At 43.6% G+C, this 18,765-nt stretch overlaps 1 protein-coding gene across 1 annotated transcript in view; it reads right to left on the bottom strand.

The window, feature by feature from the left end:
- The window catches only part of tmtc2b (transmembrane O-mannosyltransferase targeting cadherins 2b), a gene marked incomplete at both ends in the record, with an annotated part of 68,076 nt that extends 49,536 nt beyond the window's left edge, over positions 1-18,540 (bottom strand). The window contains one exon of the mRNA XM_079743933.1: positions 18,458-18,540. Within this exon, the coding sequence (XP_079600059.1) occupies positions 18,458-18,540 (83 nt within the window). The remainder of the gene's footprint in view (positions 1-18,457) is intronic.
- Positions 18,541-18,765: the final 225 nt, after the last annotated feature.

Here is an 18,765-nt window from a genome sequence, read left to right as displayed (position 1 = left end):
TAAGTTGTTGCTGATGGCATATTTGAAAGGAGAAGACCTTTCAAATAAACCTACAACACACAGCCATTTGTAAACACAGTGCAAGCCTTATTGATTTAAAAGGCAGTAGGAGAGCGCTCTCTGCAGCGATGGGACCACAATGGAAATAAGCCTTCAGGCATTATTGTGTCAGCCCTGACTATTTGTATTTTAGTGTATGACACAGAGTGCTGTTCACATTTTATATCAAAATGGTGAAATAAAATCAATCAATCAATCAAGGCTGTGTATTTCAGACCTGGCATTAAACATCTTTGAACACCTAGCAAGGAGGGGATCCTTATCACGCGTTATTCAAACACCACCTCCCTGTTTGTTATATCAACACAAAAAACCTGGATGCCTGAGATGGGTCGTGGCTAAACAGTGCTGGGTCATACTGGAGAACTGATTCAGGAAGAGTCAGACTGGGTTAAGGAGGCTTAGGGTGTGGTGTGGTTACGTGGTACATTCATGCTGCTTCCTCAACGGGTGAGTCCGGAACTGAAGAGACGAGACAGGGGAACCCCCCATGGGGACATTGGGTTTTTAAATCCTGAAGCGGCTTGTGTGAGGACAGCCAGTGAAGGCCGCGCTGGGTGTGTTTGATTTATCTCAATAGGGAAACCACGGAACAACAATACATGGTAAACAGGACGCTGAATCGCATCTTGTTGCATCGCAATGGCTGTGACCACCCAAGTTAAGCATCCTAGAGAACCTTGGAAAAAATGCTCCAACAAGAAAATCGCCGCCATGCCGCATTTCAAATCGAAGTTCAAGTTTGTGACTAGAATAGGGATTACCTTGCAACAACAAGGCTAATAGGTACTAGGAAGGGCATGCCTAGAGGAAAACATCACTATATCACCATTTTTTAACAGAACGTCCCACATCATTTTCTCTGACAAGAGACTGTATCTGTTTCCTACAATAGTCATCTGGTTATATATATATATATATATATATATATATATATATATATATATATATATATATATAGCCTGGGATATAGCTTATCACACCTTGAAAGCAAGTTGTTTTAAACAAGGGGAATACAGTTATTAGTTCCACCCATCTCCTCCACTCACCACGGATACACTCCCATCTCACCACACCGTAAGACAATCCAGACACAAACCTCAAGAGCAGATCAAAGCTGTTTAGGCTGAGCTGGCCAGAAATACCACTAGGAGGTGAAAGTTGGTCCCTGAGCATTTATCCCTGTAATGGACTGTCATAAGAGGCATGTGTGCCTGAGCAGTATCTCACACACACACACACACACACACACACACACACACACACACACACACACACACACTAATGTCTAAGCATACTCTGGGGAGTAGTGTGTTATTGCAGTCGGCACTGTTCACCACAGTTGTTGCTCCGTTCAGTGAAAACAGTTCTGAAGTGGATAGGCACAATAGAACTAGAGTCGTTCTATATGGTGTATCAGAATCAACACTTAGCCAACACAAAAATCATGAATTGTGCCGACACATTATTAAAATACCAATTAGTGACACAAGAGTATATTAGGTCTACTGCCTGCATGCAGGACATACATTATTGAAATGACTACAGCCAAATTCATTTTTGCTAACTTTAAAATGAAAAATTGTACCAGTGCATCATTACATTATAAATAATCCTACTAGCCTGTCCTCCAGGATCAAATCAAATGCACATGTCATCATGGCAGTGGAGTGGAGAAGCACCACTGATGAATTTATATCACTCTCTCCAATAATCCCTTATCCTGGAAGCAAGGCATTCTGGGTAATGCCTGGGGGTTGGGATTGTATCATCAGCTCACTTCTCATCAGTCTGTTAAGGAAATCCACTAGACACCCCGACAGCGAACCAGGGCTCACGCCTCCTGACACCCACCCCCCTCCCTCACGACACACTTCCCCCCCCAGCAGCACACCAGGAACAAAGAGGGACCACACTGACCTACAAACCACATCCCCCGCAGGAGCTACTCACAAGCACTCCAATCTGATTCCATTAAGTGTCAGCTGGGAGAACAATCAGGAGGCGTGGCAGAGAGACTAGGGAAAAGTCCCTCTTCCCAGCTGAGAGACATTATTGTTTAACAAGCGACAAACAACTAAAAATGACGGGGCGGATCATTTGGTGGGATTAGAAACTCTGTTGTGGATGGCATATCTGAAAGGAGAAGAACTTAACCTACAACACGCAGCCATTTGTAAACACAGTGCAAGCCTTACTGATTTAAAAAGCCAGGAGAGCGCTCTGAGAAGCGATTGACAATCTCTGGATTACGCATACCAGGGAATCACTGCTGATCCAGGTCATCTCAATTTGGCACCATGTTCAATAATTAATCCTCAGAAATCAATCAGGTTCTCATTTAATCTACGGCTTTTGTTGTCATACATTGATTTGCTGCAACCCGCTTAGTTAGTGTACTGTAACGAGGACAATATCTCTTCCTCGTTACAATACACTAACGAGGCAGTTAGTGTACTAACTCCTAACCCTTTACGTCCTTGCGGACCCTCCTTGCGTCCACCGCAAGGGCCTGATGTGCACCTCCCAAAAATTGTAACCTTCCGTCGAGGCTACGCAGCAGCAAGGGCTGTGATTGGTCCCCTTACTAAAACCCGACGCAGAACCATAAAGGTTCAGGACTGCGTCGAAGCGTCTGCGTGGTCATTGCGTTGCTTGAACATGGGACCATAATCAGCCCTTTAGAGAGGAAGGAAGCCTCAACCCAGCACAGGAACAGCAGGGAGACTAAGTCAAAGAGTCATCTGCTAATAAACTGGGAAGTACCATTGAGGAGGTAAAACGCTGTACAGCAAGGATAAAAGCAAGGATGCAAAAATAGGGCTTCATTTGTGGATATAACCCTAATTATGTTGTCATCTCCTCGATGTATTCATAAATATGTATTCTTTGCTCATACATAATCTAGTGTACTAATTTGAATGTATGATAAGTCTAGTTCCATATATTCTTAGATAATATATGTATGAAATATTTTATACTTTGGATTATAATATCAATATAATTACATAAATTTCATACTTTGTAAATTAAAAGATGTATAAGCATTAAACAATATAAAAACAATGTTGATAATTTCCTGCTTGCAATGAGTTGATGTGAATTGATTATGGTGACAAGAACTCATAATTGCAACCAACCTGCAGACTTTAGTGGATCTAGTGAACCCACTGATCGCAGGTGGAATGGAGACGAGATGGGGTAGGTTGAGCGAGTGATAATGAGAGTCATTGTGATCTCCAGAGTGCCGCTTGCCCCAGCCTGCCTCACTGATCCCCAGATGTACTTCATTAAGAGCGAACCGGCAGTGGTAAAGTAGAAGGGAGAGAAAATGACTGGACCAGCCTATATAAGACTTTTTAATTGCACAAGCCTGCAAGCGTGTCTGATCCTGTCATGATAAAGAGTTCATGGGACAATTTCCTGATCTCTTTGACCCAAGATAAGTGAAGCTAATTTATTTTAAGAATTTACCCAGGGGAGCTAATTGCAGATTAAGGACTAGATATAGTAGGTATAGACCTATATATATATATATATATATATATATATATATATATATATATATATATATATATATATATATATATATATATATATATATATATATATATATATATATATATATATATATATTACCCATATTAGTGTATTACTCATAGTGAACATAGGCTGGTGTAGTGTTTAAAAACGAAAAGACCAAATCGGATGCCCAATGTAGGCAGTATATTCTTAAGAAAGTAAAGATATAATTGCAGGATCCTTTGGATAAACGCATCCATGCTAAATTACCAAGTTGTTCCCATGATACATCAAACAAACAGGTATTCACTTGTAGCATGACTGGTTGATGATTGGTTTCAGTCCTATAAAATCCAGAAGCCTTACGACTGGCGTATGAGAGTGCATTCATCTCCATGTGTGTTGCTCCCTTATATCTCACAATACACCAAAAGACTCCAAACACATTCTCCCCTCTGTGTTCGCACGCCGCAACTCAGATAATCAATTTGAGGACTTTCTTGTCCTCTGGCTTCGGTTTGCACGCCGTCTGACAAATTACTTGGTCCCCATTGCAGCGTACACCGCCTGAGGTAGATTGAGTCGATGGCGGGAAGGGAACAGAGTGCTTTGTTAAGGTGTGATGGATACGCCGTCTCCCTGCAGCCGCACCATGTTTTACTTAGCTGCATCAACAGCATCCAAATTCCTCAGCGTGTCCTCGGGATGTTCCCTGATTAAGCGTGTAAAAGACAAGATCCCATGTGGAGACTATTTTCCTTCTTCTTTTAATATGGGGAACGTTTGTACTGGATACGCCTTTTCTTTTTTGGATCTGAAAAAGGTACAGATGGGCGTCAGTGAACAGAAATGATCAGACGATCACAGGTGGGGGTTCTCTGCCGAGCTATGTCAGTGCAGAGGCATCCTTGGAGAGCGTTCTTGGGGCTTAGTAGATATTAAGTATTCCAGTCACGCAAACGAGGTTAAAACGAAACACACAGCGCACTGCACACATTGAGCAGAGCTCAGCAGCCAGGGGCGCAGGGTCTGGCAACGGGAGGGGATAATCTGAGAACACTGTTTAGCACTAGTAAGTGACAACTGGCAAAAGAAATAAGAGACAGACACAGAGAGACAGACAGACAGACAGACAGACAGAGAGAAATCTGCTCATGGAGGGCCAAAGGAAGTAAGGTAGAGAGCTGAATGTTGGAGAGAAGAGAGAGTACTATGTTCACCAACTGGCCAACACACAAATTTAGGTCTTCAATGACACTGTCATGCATGTATTTTGAGGAAACCCCTTGGGATTTCTCAAAAGTGGGGTGTAGGAGAGGTACGTTCTGAAGCCAGGCCTCAACAGCAGAGGTGTGCTCCTACTCTTTATGAGCTGGGAAGCAGGATATTACTCCCGTCCAACTCCTCCATGCACCTTCCCTAAGTGCTGAGAATGATGTCTGAATGCCAAGAAAAATACAAGGATATGGATTTTTACGACTTGCTAAGTGTCGTGCAATTGACCAATCCCCTTTGTTGGCCGGGGTGCACGCCGGAAGGCGGTGCTGTTGTCGTGCACTACTTTGTGTTTCATAAGAAGAAAACATTTGCCAGCATGATATTACATGTACTCAGTCATTCACAGCGCATCAATCAACATGTTGTTTGAAATGTTCAAACGGTCCGACGTGGTGTTTTCTGAGAAGTGTCCCGTGTCAGGGTCCGCACCACAGGCAGCGCCACAATAACAACTTAACTATGAGGTTGAGGTGTTCGACCAAACCGTTTGCAGCTTCAATTCCCTCCCCAGAGCCAACATGGTATCAGAACGCCATGTCATCACAAATCACCAGCCATCGCTCCAGAGCACACTTCAAAAGCCCGGGATGCGGTGAGCCGCACTGTCAATAATCAGTAAAGATAATGACCTATGTGCCTTGAATATGATCCTGTATGGCATCACCAGTTATAAAGAGTCAGCCTGTGGCTCAGCCATTTCAAATAAAACGGATTTTGGATTGATGGATCACCGCTTATGAACATATTGAAAGCACCACTCAATACCTTGGCTGTTTATGGCTTCATATACTTCTTTGTGCATTCTGACCTCCATATCAAATCATCATCTGACACAACTTACTCAACAATAACATTTGTATGTTTGAAACACAACAAATAGTTTATCATAGTATATATTTAGATGGCCATTTCTTTTCTTTTATAAATTGTGGAAAGACAACCCAAAAGACTTGTTTTCTTAATTCTCCTAGTTCTGATTATCTTTATGCTCAATGGTCTCAGCCCCTCCAGACCCTGCACTAGACATGACGATGCAGGCGTTCCTGCATGTTTCTCGCGCGCTCCGAAGGGGGTCTCTAGAAAATCAATTAGCGCTTGGTCGCTCACTGTGGGAGGCCAACCCCGCCCCCCCCGCCGTCCCCTTCTCATCCTCACTAATCGTACAGAACATATGGTTCTAGACTCAACCGAGTGCAGCTCTGAATCCCTTTCTTGCTGCATGACAGACCGCCAAACAGACATAAGAAGAGCTGCTTCCACTATTGCAAAGTGCCTCTACAAACTAGTGTTTACTGAAGAACAAACTGTAGCAATAGTTTGACCTGTGTGGGGAGGCAGTTGAGGCATGCCATTTTCACACACGTGTTGGAGAGAGAAAAGAGAGAAGATGAGAGTTAACATGATGAACACAAAGGGACCCCTGTAGTGACGGAACACAGTCAATAGTAGACTGCATGTTCGCTGAGTGAAGCCATGACTCATGGAACCAGTTAGGGTTCTTCCACAGTCATTATGTCAATTTGTTTAGCCTCCTTTGTACACCCGTGTGGCCGTGAGGACACGAACAACCCTCCCTTCTTACCCTTCAAACCTCACAAGTTCAATTATTCAATAGCTTTCTAAACTGACATTTGCTTCTAATTTTATACTGGCAACAAATGATGAAGTCACTGACTGAAAATGTTTTCCAAAGTGCTTCAGGAGACAGTAATGCCTTATGCTGCCATATTGAGAGCCCACTGAATTCTAGTTTTTAAAGTGAATTAAATATCTGATTTAATAGCCAAACCTAGCTAGCAAAAATGGCACTATGCCATGTAATAACACAGTTTAACATGTAACTAAGTATTTCCACAGCTTAGAACCTTGGTCGATTAAAGGTGTGGTTTTTAGGGCTGGCCACAGCACGAGCATGCTAGAGGAGACATCAAAGCTTAAGGGCATCCCCATATGACATCTCAGACAGCTATTCTGGACTGACCGGACGAAAGTGTAATGGTAGCTGCATCATTCTCAGTCGTCAAGTTGGGCCAACACATTTTGTATATCGAATGCACTTAGATTTATGTTTGGCCTGTAATGTAGATGGCAAATTTGTTGAGATCTTAATGACTTAATGGGACTAAAGAGTGGGGAGGTCAGCCTTGTTTAACCTGAGAGAAGGCCTTGGAGAAGGTTAAACCACATATGGATTCAGCCGGTCAGCCCAACAGAATTTAGGCGAAAATCTGTTGGACTTGTGAGGAATAAGACCCAACACAAGTGGGGTCTTAACAGTATTTTCCTCACGTTAGAGAAGTTTTGAAAAGAGAAAATGAAAGAAAACGTGTCCTTCAACCAGCTCTGACACAGCTCATAATCCAAACCATAATCCATAATCCATGTTTGGTCCATTCATCCATTCGTTGTAGTAATTACGGCCATTTAGCATTCAAGCCATTTCTTAGAAATACCAGAAATACATAAGTGCTTGAATCCTTCTTAAACAAAAGGGAGAAAGATAAGCCATACAAGAGGTTTAAGAGCTTCAGACTGGGAAAATTATTTGAGGTCTTAATCTAGCTCCAAAGGTGGGAGGGGGTCTTCTGCAGTGGCAGCTGTATCACCCCCAGGGAGTCCACACATACACACACACACAAATCTGCAAATAACAAAAAGAGATTTAGTGGTATTTGTCTGCCTCATTATCTTGTATCTTTCAAGCTGCAGGCCAAGAATGGAGAAAGCAATGACATTCAGCCTTCCAACGACTCCATAAGCAACTAACTTTACGGTCAGTGTGCAGCAAATTATACCTTGAATATAGATTAAGGAACGTGTGCATTCCAACACACACACACACACACACACACACACACACACACACACACACTTTTGCGGCCTGGCGTAGAGCTGACCCACTACGGTGAGAGGTGGAGCTGGTGCGGGGACCAGCCCCTAGACCTCCGGGTCTCTCGGTCATTCTTCAAGGTTCTCGGAGCCAGCACCCTACTCCACTCTGTTTTACACCCTGGTATAAGACGCCCCTGCTGAGAGCTCTTTAAACAGGGAACGAATCACGTAGATCAATGATCTGTGAGAATGTTCCTTCCTCCCGGAGAACCTCGAGCTTCTGTGGGAGTTCCTTTGAGAACGACTCTTCGGAGCAGCTCTTTCCTCCATTAATCAAAAAGCAGAAGTGTATTCATGAGAAAACCCGGGACAACATCTAATAGCAGCCATGAGATCATTCATAGATCATTCATAATGATGATTATGTGTTTATGGCAAACCGTTACTTACTCAGACAGTGGATTGCAAAGTGATTAGGCCTTGGCAATAGGCTGGCCGATTGACCATCTAAACTCCAAGTGTTTCGAAAGAAAGTCTGCGTTATAACGAATGGTATTGGTACTAGAGACAGCCATGTAAAAACTCAACTTGAGTCTCCTATAGCAGGCTAATTAGAAAGGGAATGTCATCTTGTTACCAAAAATTACAATATGAACAATTCATTTTCAGTTCAGTGGTGAAAAACTAACTTTTCTCCAAACATTCCCTTCCTATTTAATACACAGAATCTTGCAAACAAAAGCCAAACAGTGGTTTTTCAAGGATGCTTACTATAAAGAAGGATGATTTAGAACAGTACCCAGTAATAGGAGCAAGGCTGGGGCTGACAAAGACACCCCCACATGGGTTAGCGAACCTTTCATGTGGAGCATCCCTTCTACTCTTCCACATTTACACTGCAGCTATGCTAGCTGTCTGCAGTGCAGCTGTGGGGGATTGTCCAGAGCCCCTTAAACACAAGCTCACTCCACACAAAGAAAAAGTAGATTTTTGAGCAGAAGGATTACTACCTCTTCTACTGATGTTGAAACAGCACCGCAAATTAAACACCCACTGAGAATGCAAACATCGCAGTGGGGGACTTTGCCAACTCATCTGTTGCTTGTGACAAGTAAAATCAATCATTTAACTCCCATTTACAATGCCTTGCCATGATAGAGTATGATATAGTTGACCTTCCTGCACATCGCTGATCTCTCTGTTAGACGCATGCAAGAGGTCTTACTTGCTCTTTCATTTCCGAGTGCTGGGATGGGGGTTCAAGGGCTCCAGTTTTTACACAAACATAAATTAAAAGGTCTCGGGGGGTTTGGGCAGGTTCCAGGCTGGTGTATGGTGGGACATACTGTTCATGAGTAATAGCATGGATGCAGGCAAAAGACTGCATTGGTCAACTCTTCATCATCAACATAGGGACAGGGGGAATACATCAGTGGTAACCCAACAGGAACCGATCACTGTGCCACTGAATTATGCCATTAATAAAGATCAATGATTTCAAAATGAGCCGCTGATGGACCCATTATCATAAGTGATGATGGACCCTGTAGATGAGGACCACGATGAAGGACAGCAACTAAGACTTTCAGGAAAGTGTGATGCTATTTTGTCGCTTAACAACAGCAGTTCCCCCTGGGGAGCAACTGGTGTCATATGTCACTTCCTGTTGTACTGCAGCTGTCGGCTAGAATCACCCTCACATCCGTCAGGAAAACGAACAGTGACAGACACGCACACAGGCAACGTACCATTAAAAGATCAGTCCAAGTTACTAGAGCAAATGAATTACAGCCCAACATAGCCAGCGATGACAATAAGCTGCAGGGTTAGACCTAAGGTGACGCGAAAAGCAATAACTTAAAGCCATTTCAAATGTAGCAGAGAGCGGGGTGTGGAGGGGTTGAGGTTAGTTTGTTTCCCGACCACGTTTGAAGAATGATTATGGTCTTTGTTCTCGAACCTCAGCCTTTAACGGCAGTCAATCGCCTCAAGAAAAATAAAGCTGGGAACCCATTGGACTTGAATTGTTTTTTAATTACGGCAACGCTGATGTTTCTACCATGTGGTGCCAGGGAGAACCACAAGCGCTACACACCACGGCGCTTGTGTCCAGGCCACCTGGGACATCTGGTCCGGTAGCGAGCTCTACTCACTTCACATACGCTATAGGAACTGGAGGCCAACGAGTTCGACAACGCAACAATGAGTTGCCACTTCAGCCTTTTATTCAAATGATGCTCAAACATAACAGAGAGCAATGGAAGGATGAAGAGCATTTCCAGGAGCCAAGGATTTTAAGTAGAATGGATTATTTTGATCAATGCACAATTCATGACCAATCTACCAAACTCTGAGCATTTGGTATTTCATATTCAGTTTTACTTCCAATTACTGTATGAGGAAATCTTTTCTAATTTTGCATTTCTCCGAAACTTTGGAGAAATGCAACGGAGAAGAAATGGAAGGGAAAACATTTTGTTTTGTGGTACTTATTCCCAAGGGTTTAATCAAGTCTCCGAAAGGTAAGCCTATATCAATAACGGCGTCGAACACAGCCGTTTTCCACTGAACAGTATTCCATCTCCTGACTAGTTCTCTCTTGGACTAGATATTTATTTTTCTTGAGGGCACATAAATGAAGTCTCGTTATTCTGTCAATGGAGCTGACAACCCCTCTCTTGAGCTCCGTAAACCTTGGGGGGCCGGCGAGGTAAAACAGTTAGGCGCACTTCTCCGAAGCAAAACTTCCTTGTCCGACCAAAATAAACCTCGGCTCAGTGTGTGTGGGTGTCTGCGTGTGCGTGAGTGTCCCTCTCTGTTTAAGGGGGGGGGGGGGGGGGACCTCTTGGCAGGACGTCAGCAGGGGAAAGTGTTACTCGTATGAAGGTCACACACGAGGGTAATGATCAGGCCCAGAAGCACCGGGGATCAGTGTTCAGCCAAAATAAACTGCTGAAATCAAAGCTCTAAAGCATCATGATCCTATCACGCTCTCATTGGTGCGGCTTCCTTCATCACCGAACAAACAAACGAAAGAGAGAGAGACACCAAGCCAGAGAGAGAAAGAGAGCGAGAGACCTGGCTGCATCTGTGAAATCCAATACAAGCCAAGCTGTTCTCCATCTGTAGAAGTGTCAGACCTGTCACCCTCCTGAAGCCATGACAAGTAGAATTAGAAGCAGTCAATTTACACCAAATGTGATTGGATTTAGTGTAACGCTAATGTGGCATTCGGCGCTCCCAAACACCCACCCTAAAGCACAAGCAGCAGATGAACTGGAACAAAATGACTTGATGCATTTCTGCATATTCATCCTGTTTAACAGCGTGGAACTAGAAAGATCCGAGCAGAGGGGCACAGTAGCATACCGCCGCCAGCTCTAATAGCAATGACTTAACCTACAAACATCTACAGTTTCATTCTTTCATATCCCACACAAGTGCAATGAGAAGCCCCCCCCAGGCCAGGGATTACAACACTGGAGCAGGTCCAGCAGCTGCCCTCTCAGTTGCTATTCGCCGTGAGGTCGCTTCCAAGTGCGTTTTATAATGTTATAGTGGGAGTGTGCACGTGAGAGTGTGTGCGCGCGCGTGTGCGTGTGTGTGTGTGTTCAAACCCGGAGGCATATTGTTCACTCGACTTAACTATTTAGTTTAGTCGGGAACACCAGGAACTTAACTGACCCCAGGATCTCTGTTCACTGAATTACAGAGAACGATGCCTTTGAGCAAACGCTCCTCATTAATTACCCACAATAATTACACATGTAAATGTATAATGTGTGAAAAAGGCAAACATTTCATTGCTGCCTAATAGGCCTTGCCTCATACAATAAGGTATTAAGCATACGACTAGTTTACACAAGGGTAGGATAAGTTATAGACCAAGACAATTATTCTGAAGAATTCCACGTCTTCCATGTCTGTGCAGACTCTTGGCAGATGAAGCACTGAATCCATCTTCTATTCTGGCAGGGCATGGACTCAGGATATCATTATTCCACACCCTAAACAACCAGAAACCAGCAGGTCATGTTGGCATATCCATAATACAACACAGCTTCTGTTTGCCCACATTACCCCCAATGCTCTTCCCGTTGCAATGGTCCAGCATGCCAACCAGAGCACGTACCCCCAGAATGATCTGACCCCATTAGCTGTGACAGGCTGGTCCATAAGGCTGAACTGTTCTACGTTGTTTTTTTTGCCCTGCTCAAAAAACATTGAACACTGGATCTGGCCTCTTTGTCAGAGGCCAAAACAACCACAGCTTAATTCCCCTACTATTCAGAGACAAACAGCCTTGTTCTTGTGGTTCATTTCAGTGAATGGACCACACAAACCCTTCCTCCAATGGACAAAGCCAGTTCCTCAACGAGCCAACTGGTGTCATAACCTGATTAGAGAGAGCCAGGGTTGCCGGTCAGAGACCAAGGCCACAGAGCAGCCAAGGCCCTGACTGAAAAAGGCCAGACTATAGCCTTCTGCTCGGATATAGGGGGACAGGGCTTTTCTTCTAATGGCCTGGGCTTCTCTGCTTACCACACCACTTACTCACCCCCTCATACCCAAAGCGCTGTTAATCCCATTAATATGAAGAGGAGCTCCAGAAAGCTGCTGAGACCGGCCAGGCAACTGCTTAAGATCCATCATCCGACATTAGCCCCAGAAACCCAAGCCCTTGTCTAGACCCATTAAGGACTTAGCCTGACAGAATCAAACCATGGGAGACCCGTGTCTAATCTCATCATAGGTAGATGGCCCGCAACAAACATTGAGCGAGGTGCAGCACTCAGTGGTCAATAGCACATTTACAAATGCACAGAAAAAGTGATGCATGGAATCCCTTGACTTCAGGGCTACCAATGCTTTCAACACAATATTGAGCATGATTATTTGTGAATGTTCTCCACAGCAATACTGACCGCGAAATTCTTTCCCGAGCAGCAAATCTTTTCTATTCATATCTATTTCCACATAAGGCAAATGGGGTCTTGTGAGCGTGACTATTTGTACCGATAAGGTGGTCACATGTTGTTTGCAGTTCATTACATTTCCTAGCGAGAAGATGACCGATATCTAAAATTAGGGTGGTATGAGGAAGAAAAAAAAGAATCAACCGATTTCTAATCAGCATTCTAACAATATAAACTCCAATGCTTCCTCCAGCATGACGCAGCTGACCTGCTGCCTACGTGAGGCCAGTCTCCACACAGCATGTGGGTGATTAGCAGTGCTGATTAGCGCAGCTTTGAGCCAGCTCCCCCTGGCCAGGCCGTGTACAACAGGCTCTTTCTTCTAACAGTGGGCATTGTGGCACGCCAGGCCCGAGTGTCATAGCATACCACACATGACGGATATGTCACGAGGAGAAGAAAATGCAAACCGACCTATCTAATTTCAACTCCTTGCAACTACCAATCTCCTTCTGACCATTTGGATATCGACTAAGCTATCTCTGATAGTTTTATGGAAGTAGAGAGCATAATGTATATATCATGTATCTAAGAAACATTAGTCTAGACACCATCTGGATCATAGCGGTTATGGATATCTGGTGACAGCCGACACACATGCATGTTGTAATTATCGGTATGTGTTGGACAGGGAGCTGCACTCAGACATAAAATTTAAAATTATTGCAAATATGGACATGGGCCTTGTACATGACTTTTTAAATGCACGTCAAATATGTGTTGATATCGTACATAAATACAATATGTTAACATATATATTGCAGTACGATTTAGATAGTAAACAACATTCACAGGACTGGCATATATAATTTAAAATTAAAATATGTATTCACATATTGTTAGATCTTTTAAAATCACAAGATGCCTTCAAAATCACAAGATGCTTTTTGTTTCCATCCAAATACTTTTTTTTCCAAGACTCCTGATGCATCTTGATTTGTCTATGTGTATAATGTCAAGACAATGCCGCTATAAATGCCGACAGTATTCATGAATGTTGCAGATCTTGTAGAGAATAGTGTATCGTCCAAGAGAGTAGCTTGCAAAGGAATATTGCATGGTTTCCCTTTTCAATTGTATTAAAGATACTAGTGTCTGCGAGAGTAGCTTGGAGAGTTTTATTGCATGGTTTTACTATGAAATTTGTATATAAAGATACTGCCAAAGTCGTATTATCACAATGTTTGAGTTTTAACATAAAAATCATCCTAACAAACAGAATGTATCTTAAAAGATCATATTTGCCAAGCACTGCCAAGGGTTGCCAAGGTGTAGATTTTATTGTACCTCATAAACGAGTGGCCCAGATGAAATGTGAAAAAGAAGATGGCTAAATAGCAAACATATGGTATGGAGGTTTTTTGAATACAAACCCAATTCCTACTACACATGTAATATGCAGCCATTTGTGAAAATCCCTATCTGTCTTCACCACAGGGAATGTGGGAGAAGATTACTATGACTAAAGCGTTAAGGATGAGTAATTCAGTCTTGAGATTTTCTTGATTCTCAGTCTGGGCTTGATGACGATTATAAAAAAAGAAGAATACATACATATCCTACCTCAGCTGTTTCCCAGTGACCCAGATCTGAACCCCCTTTATCTGGGACCCAGCAATGTATTACTTTTCCTTTTCAGTGAAGGCAAGCAGCATGAAAACGTATCCAAACCGCCTCATTAATATTATTTTTAGATACACTCTCCTACCAGCCTAGTTTATCTTCCCAATGTGGTGACGGTGCAACGAACATCCAGTTTGAACAATGCCAACACACTCAACACAGCCAACCTATGGGATAATATGGCTTGAAAGCAATAACATTCACTTAGGTTAAATATAACCGAGACATTGTGTCATAAATATTATTTAGTAGTGATATAATAACAAGGGGTAGGGTTAGGCACGGATTACTAAAATAAGCAGAAGACGTCAGCAGGAATGTTGGATGATTGATGGTATACATGAAGGTCCTCGATTAAACTGCAACATATTTCTTAGAGCCGTAACCAGGTAACAATTAGAGCACAGTGCCTAAAACCCTGCTTGTCATTAATAATCATTTGTTGTATATTTTTGTTCATTTGCCTTACTTTTCATACTGAATGTGAACGACAATGATAATAAAATGTTTTTATCATTGTACTTGTACATGTGCTTGTTGTTCTAAATCAAAAGAAAATTGTCCCTGCCAAAAACGGCAGCTTCTGCCAATACGTCTAATGTCGTCTAATGTGATGTGATATCTACTTCCAGGCAACACGACAAACACACTCACAGCACCGAGCCTTTTTTTTCCATGGAGCAGGGGCAGAAGCCCTAAAATGCATCCCAAACAACACCATCTGGGAGGCAACCATCGTATGATCGCACTTCAGAGAGCCGTTAGCAGGTGAGAGAGAGTGAAGGCAGGCAGAGAGAGATATAGAGAGAGTAAGGGAGAGCGAGAGGGGCAGAGAGAGAAAGAGATCAAAACAGAAAAAGAGAGTGGTATAGAGAGGGAGCGGAGAAGCCATGGCTAGCGTGCCTTGCTGTCGGTCTAGAGCTGAAGAGGAGGCAGTAATTACAGGGCAGGAGCGTATAGCGAGGCCGGGTGGAACAGGAGCTCCTTGACTACTAGGTTACCGCCCTGGGGCCCTCACTGTTACCACAAGGCCTGCAGGCTTCTTCAGGGCAGCCTCGGAGAAGCTGCAGAACCATCCAGGGTCAAGCCGTACCAGAGCTGAGGTCAGCCCATCATGCAACTTCAATTCAGGCCAATGAGGCTGACCCATGGCTATTTGTAGTTCTCCAAAAGTACCCTCATAGCCTGCTGTAATATTATGCAATCTAAACTATTTATTACAGGTTCCGTCACGGCTTCACCAGAGCCCGAAAAGTCCTGATATTGCAGCCATAGTTAATTTAAGATATAAAATGTTTTCTATTTTAGTAACTACTAGTATGACATGACAAGGGTCAACCGCTTCCAGTCTCTGACATAGGTCATGCTGAATATACTAGTAGTAACTGTTATATTTCTATTCAACAGCATCAAGTCTCTGACAGAAGAGAACACGTGAAAAAATTCAGGGGAATTCGAGATATTTTGAAAGTCGTAAATATCAAACAGATCAATACCAATCAAGTGAACCGAGGTTTTCCTGTCGTACCGTCTCGTATTGGCAGCCAAGAGGCTCTTCCCCAGGTTTGCAGCTGATTGGGCAGATATTTCATCCCTGACATTTATCTCTGCTCTCCCGTTCCTTTCCACAGGTCTGCCTTCAGATTATGGCAGCAGATAGGAACTGCTGTGACGTACGAGTCCCATTTTCCAGCAGCGGTGTCAGGGCTGGCTGTGCTAATGATGAGTGGTCCTTGGGGAGGGACTAGAAAGGCTCTGCGCGGTGATTTAGCACCACGGAGCAGACTACTGCTCAAGGCTGCCATGTGGATCTAAGGACACATCAGGATTGACTTCAAGGTCAGAAGACGGCTCTGTCCGGGATTTCTTCATGCACCTTCTAAAGTTTAAATTGGGTTGTTTTTTATAAAAGGTATTGAAGTCTGTTTTCACCCCACCCTGAACATAACCCCCTGACGCACTCTAGTTACCACGTGGAGAATGTGCAAAGTTTATTCAAATCAATGAGTAACTGGTAAGCACACCGTCTGCTTGATAAGAGGTGCACCATATAGATAACTTTGGGAAAGACCTGACACATGCACAAAGCACAAGGGCCCCATTTCAAAACAAAATACAGTCATACTCCACCCCGCCCAGAGGGGCAATTCATCAGGGATAGTTGGATTTAAAGTTTGAATAAGAGCGGCTCACAATGCAGCTGAACTCTGTAGTCTTAGGAAGCTTTCTCATAACCTGCAGGACTCTCACGCACACACACACACACACACACACACACACACACACACACACACACACACACACACACACACACACACACACACACACACACACACCAATAGCATTTTCCCATCACTAAGCCACGAGCAAGCCTTTTCAGTATCTCCGGTTCACACAATCTCTTCACATTGCTCTTGTTGCGGGACTCTCTTCCTCCACCTCAGATGAAGACCCAGAGGGGTAGCAGAGAGTGCTGCTAATGGCAAACACCCCCACCCCCACCCGCAGAGCCTAAAATACATAATAGACAGCCTCTAATGGAAAACACGTTCGGAATCATAAACCCAGCAGGGCTGCTTTTCCGTGAGGGCCCATTTGAAAAACTTTAGCCATCAAGTCATTTCCTTTCAGCCAGAGCGCTTCATAAAAAATCCTGGACTGATTCCTGTGTGGTATGACTTTAGATAATCAATTGTTTTGCAAAATATAAATCATATAGATAATCAATAGAGGGGACGACACTTATGTTTGTATTGTTTATGCATTGCCATGGAAACAATGAAGTTATTCAAAAAATATACTATAAAAAGAAATGCGTGCCTGCCGTTGGCGTTCCTCGACCAACATCTCCACTACAGACTTGCAGAGCCTTTCAGCAGCAGAACCTCTCAGCCCTCCCTCTGAAGACACTCCCTGGCCGTCATATGGAGAAATGCCCTCATCCATCGCTCATGCCCTATCTCCTGATCAAAGCACAAAGTAGAGCCGTAGCCACCCAACCACGAATAACGTCCAAAAGGCCTTCGGGAATACGGTACATATTATAGTGCTGTCGTTTTTACTCGGCATGGCTGCTACCGTTATGGTCTATCTAGGTTATGTTGTCAGTTCAGGTTAATATACCAACGTGGTATATTAACCAACGTGGTAATATCAAGAATATCAACTCTTTTTATTCCAAACGTTTTGACTTAATTGTCCGAATAATTGTCCTAACACATAAACTGGGTCCAACATCGATGCATTATCTCTGAACGTCAGAGTTATTCTTATCTCATATGTTACTGAAGGAAGGCAATAATTAATAGTCTAATAATTAATAGACGTTAATAGTCTATTGAAGTGAAGTCAGCAAATCAGCTATCAGAGGGCTCGTTTGTGATTTTAGACCCCTTTCACCCAGCGATCACTAATTATGAAATGGGAGGTTGGTGCTGCCCATGTGGGCTTCTAATGTTGACGCCTTGTTTCGGCTTGTTGTTCTACGTAGAGTGGAAGCACTACCATCTCCGTCATTGGTCAAATGGGAACTTCATTGGGTCACGTTTCAAGAGGCTACGTCTGGAAAATTCCGTCTCTTTAGGCATCTTCCTCGGCGACTAATTATTTCATTCATGACTTCAACTGTAGTAGGAACACAATCGCAAAAGACGAGGTGGCTTAATCGCGGGGGTCTCAAGAAGAATTTGAGCACAGGCTGGCGGCATGCACGTCCGAAAGCAAGTTTTGTTCTGACACAATTGAGAGCCTCTAAAAAGTAACGCATCTTGTAATGCGACGTTCTACAATTAATAAAATGAAATAACAGCCTTGGTATAGGGCCACGGTCTAAGATTAACGACGGCGCATTTAAACGGCTCCGTTTTAATTACGCTGGCACCACTTTACACATTGTCACTTGGCGCTAAAAGCCGGGTACGTGAGCAGCGCCGTGCTCGAGCCACCCTTGGGTCTTCATCCCACCGTAGCTGGCACAACACAAGTCATCCTGCCGCCTAATGCCTCCAGGACTTTGTTTTGGTTTATTTTAAGTTTGACACCGTCACGCAACGGACAAATAACTGCGCACAGCGGCCGTTCCCTTCGTACTACAGACAAACAGTGTGGCGAGTGTTACAGTAAGGGGAAGATGTGGTCAAGTTGTGTGGTGTCGTTCATTCAAGTACCTGTCATCGTAGCAGAAATCGGCACCCAGAGTGTTGACATAGAGGAGCACAGCCAAAACGCCGCACACCAATTCTGCAATCATTTCTCCCGCAAGAACACAGAACAAAAAGGTTAAAAACGGGCAGATCACCGGACGAAATCAATTCCGCTGTTTTCTTTCAGTCCTCGTCTTTGTCAAGGTATTTATGTGAAAACAGTCCGATGTCCCATCCTTCCGAAGTGTAGTAAGTGGATAATCCATGGGTTCATCTTCTAACCCATTTTGGGCGCGATCAAGATATCGTCCATCCGAATGTAACGGGACAAA

The sequence above is a fragment of the Pollachius pollachius genome, assembly GCF_949987615.1.
Source record: "Pollachius pollachius genome assembly, chromosome: 9".
Lineage (NCBI taxonomy): Eukaryota > Metazoa > Chordata > Actinopteri > Gadiformes > Gadidae > Pollachius > Pollachius pollachius.
Note: the sequence above shows the minus strand (reverse complement) of the source record. Positions and strands in the feature narration are given on the sequence as shown.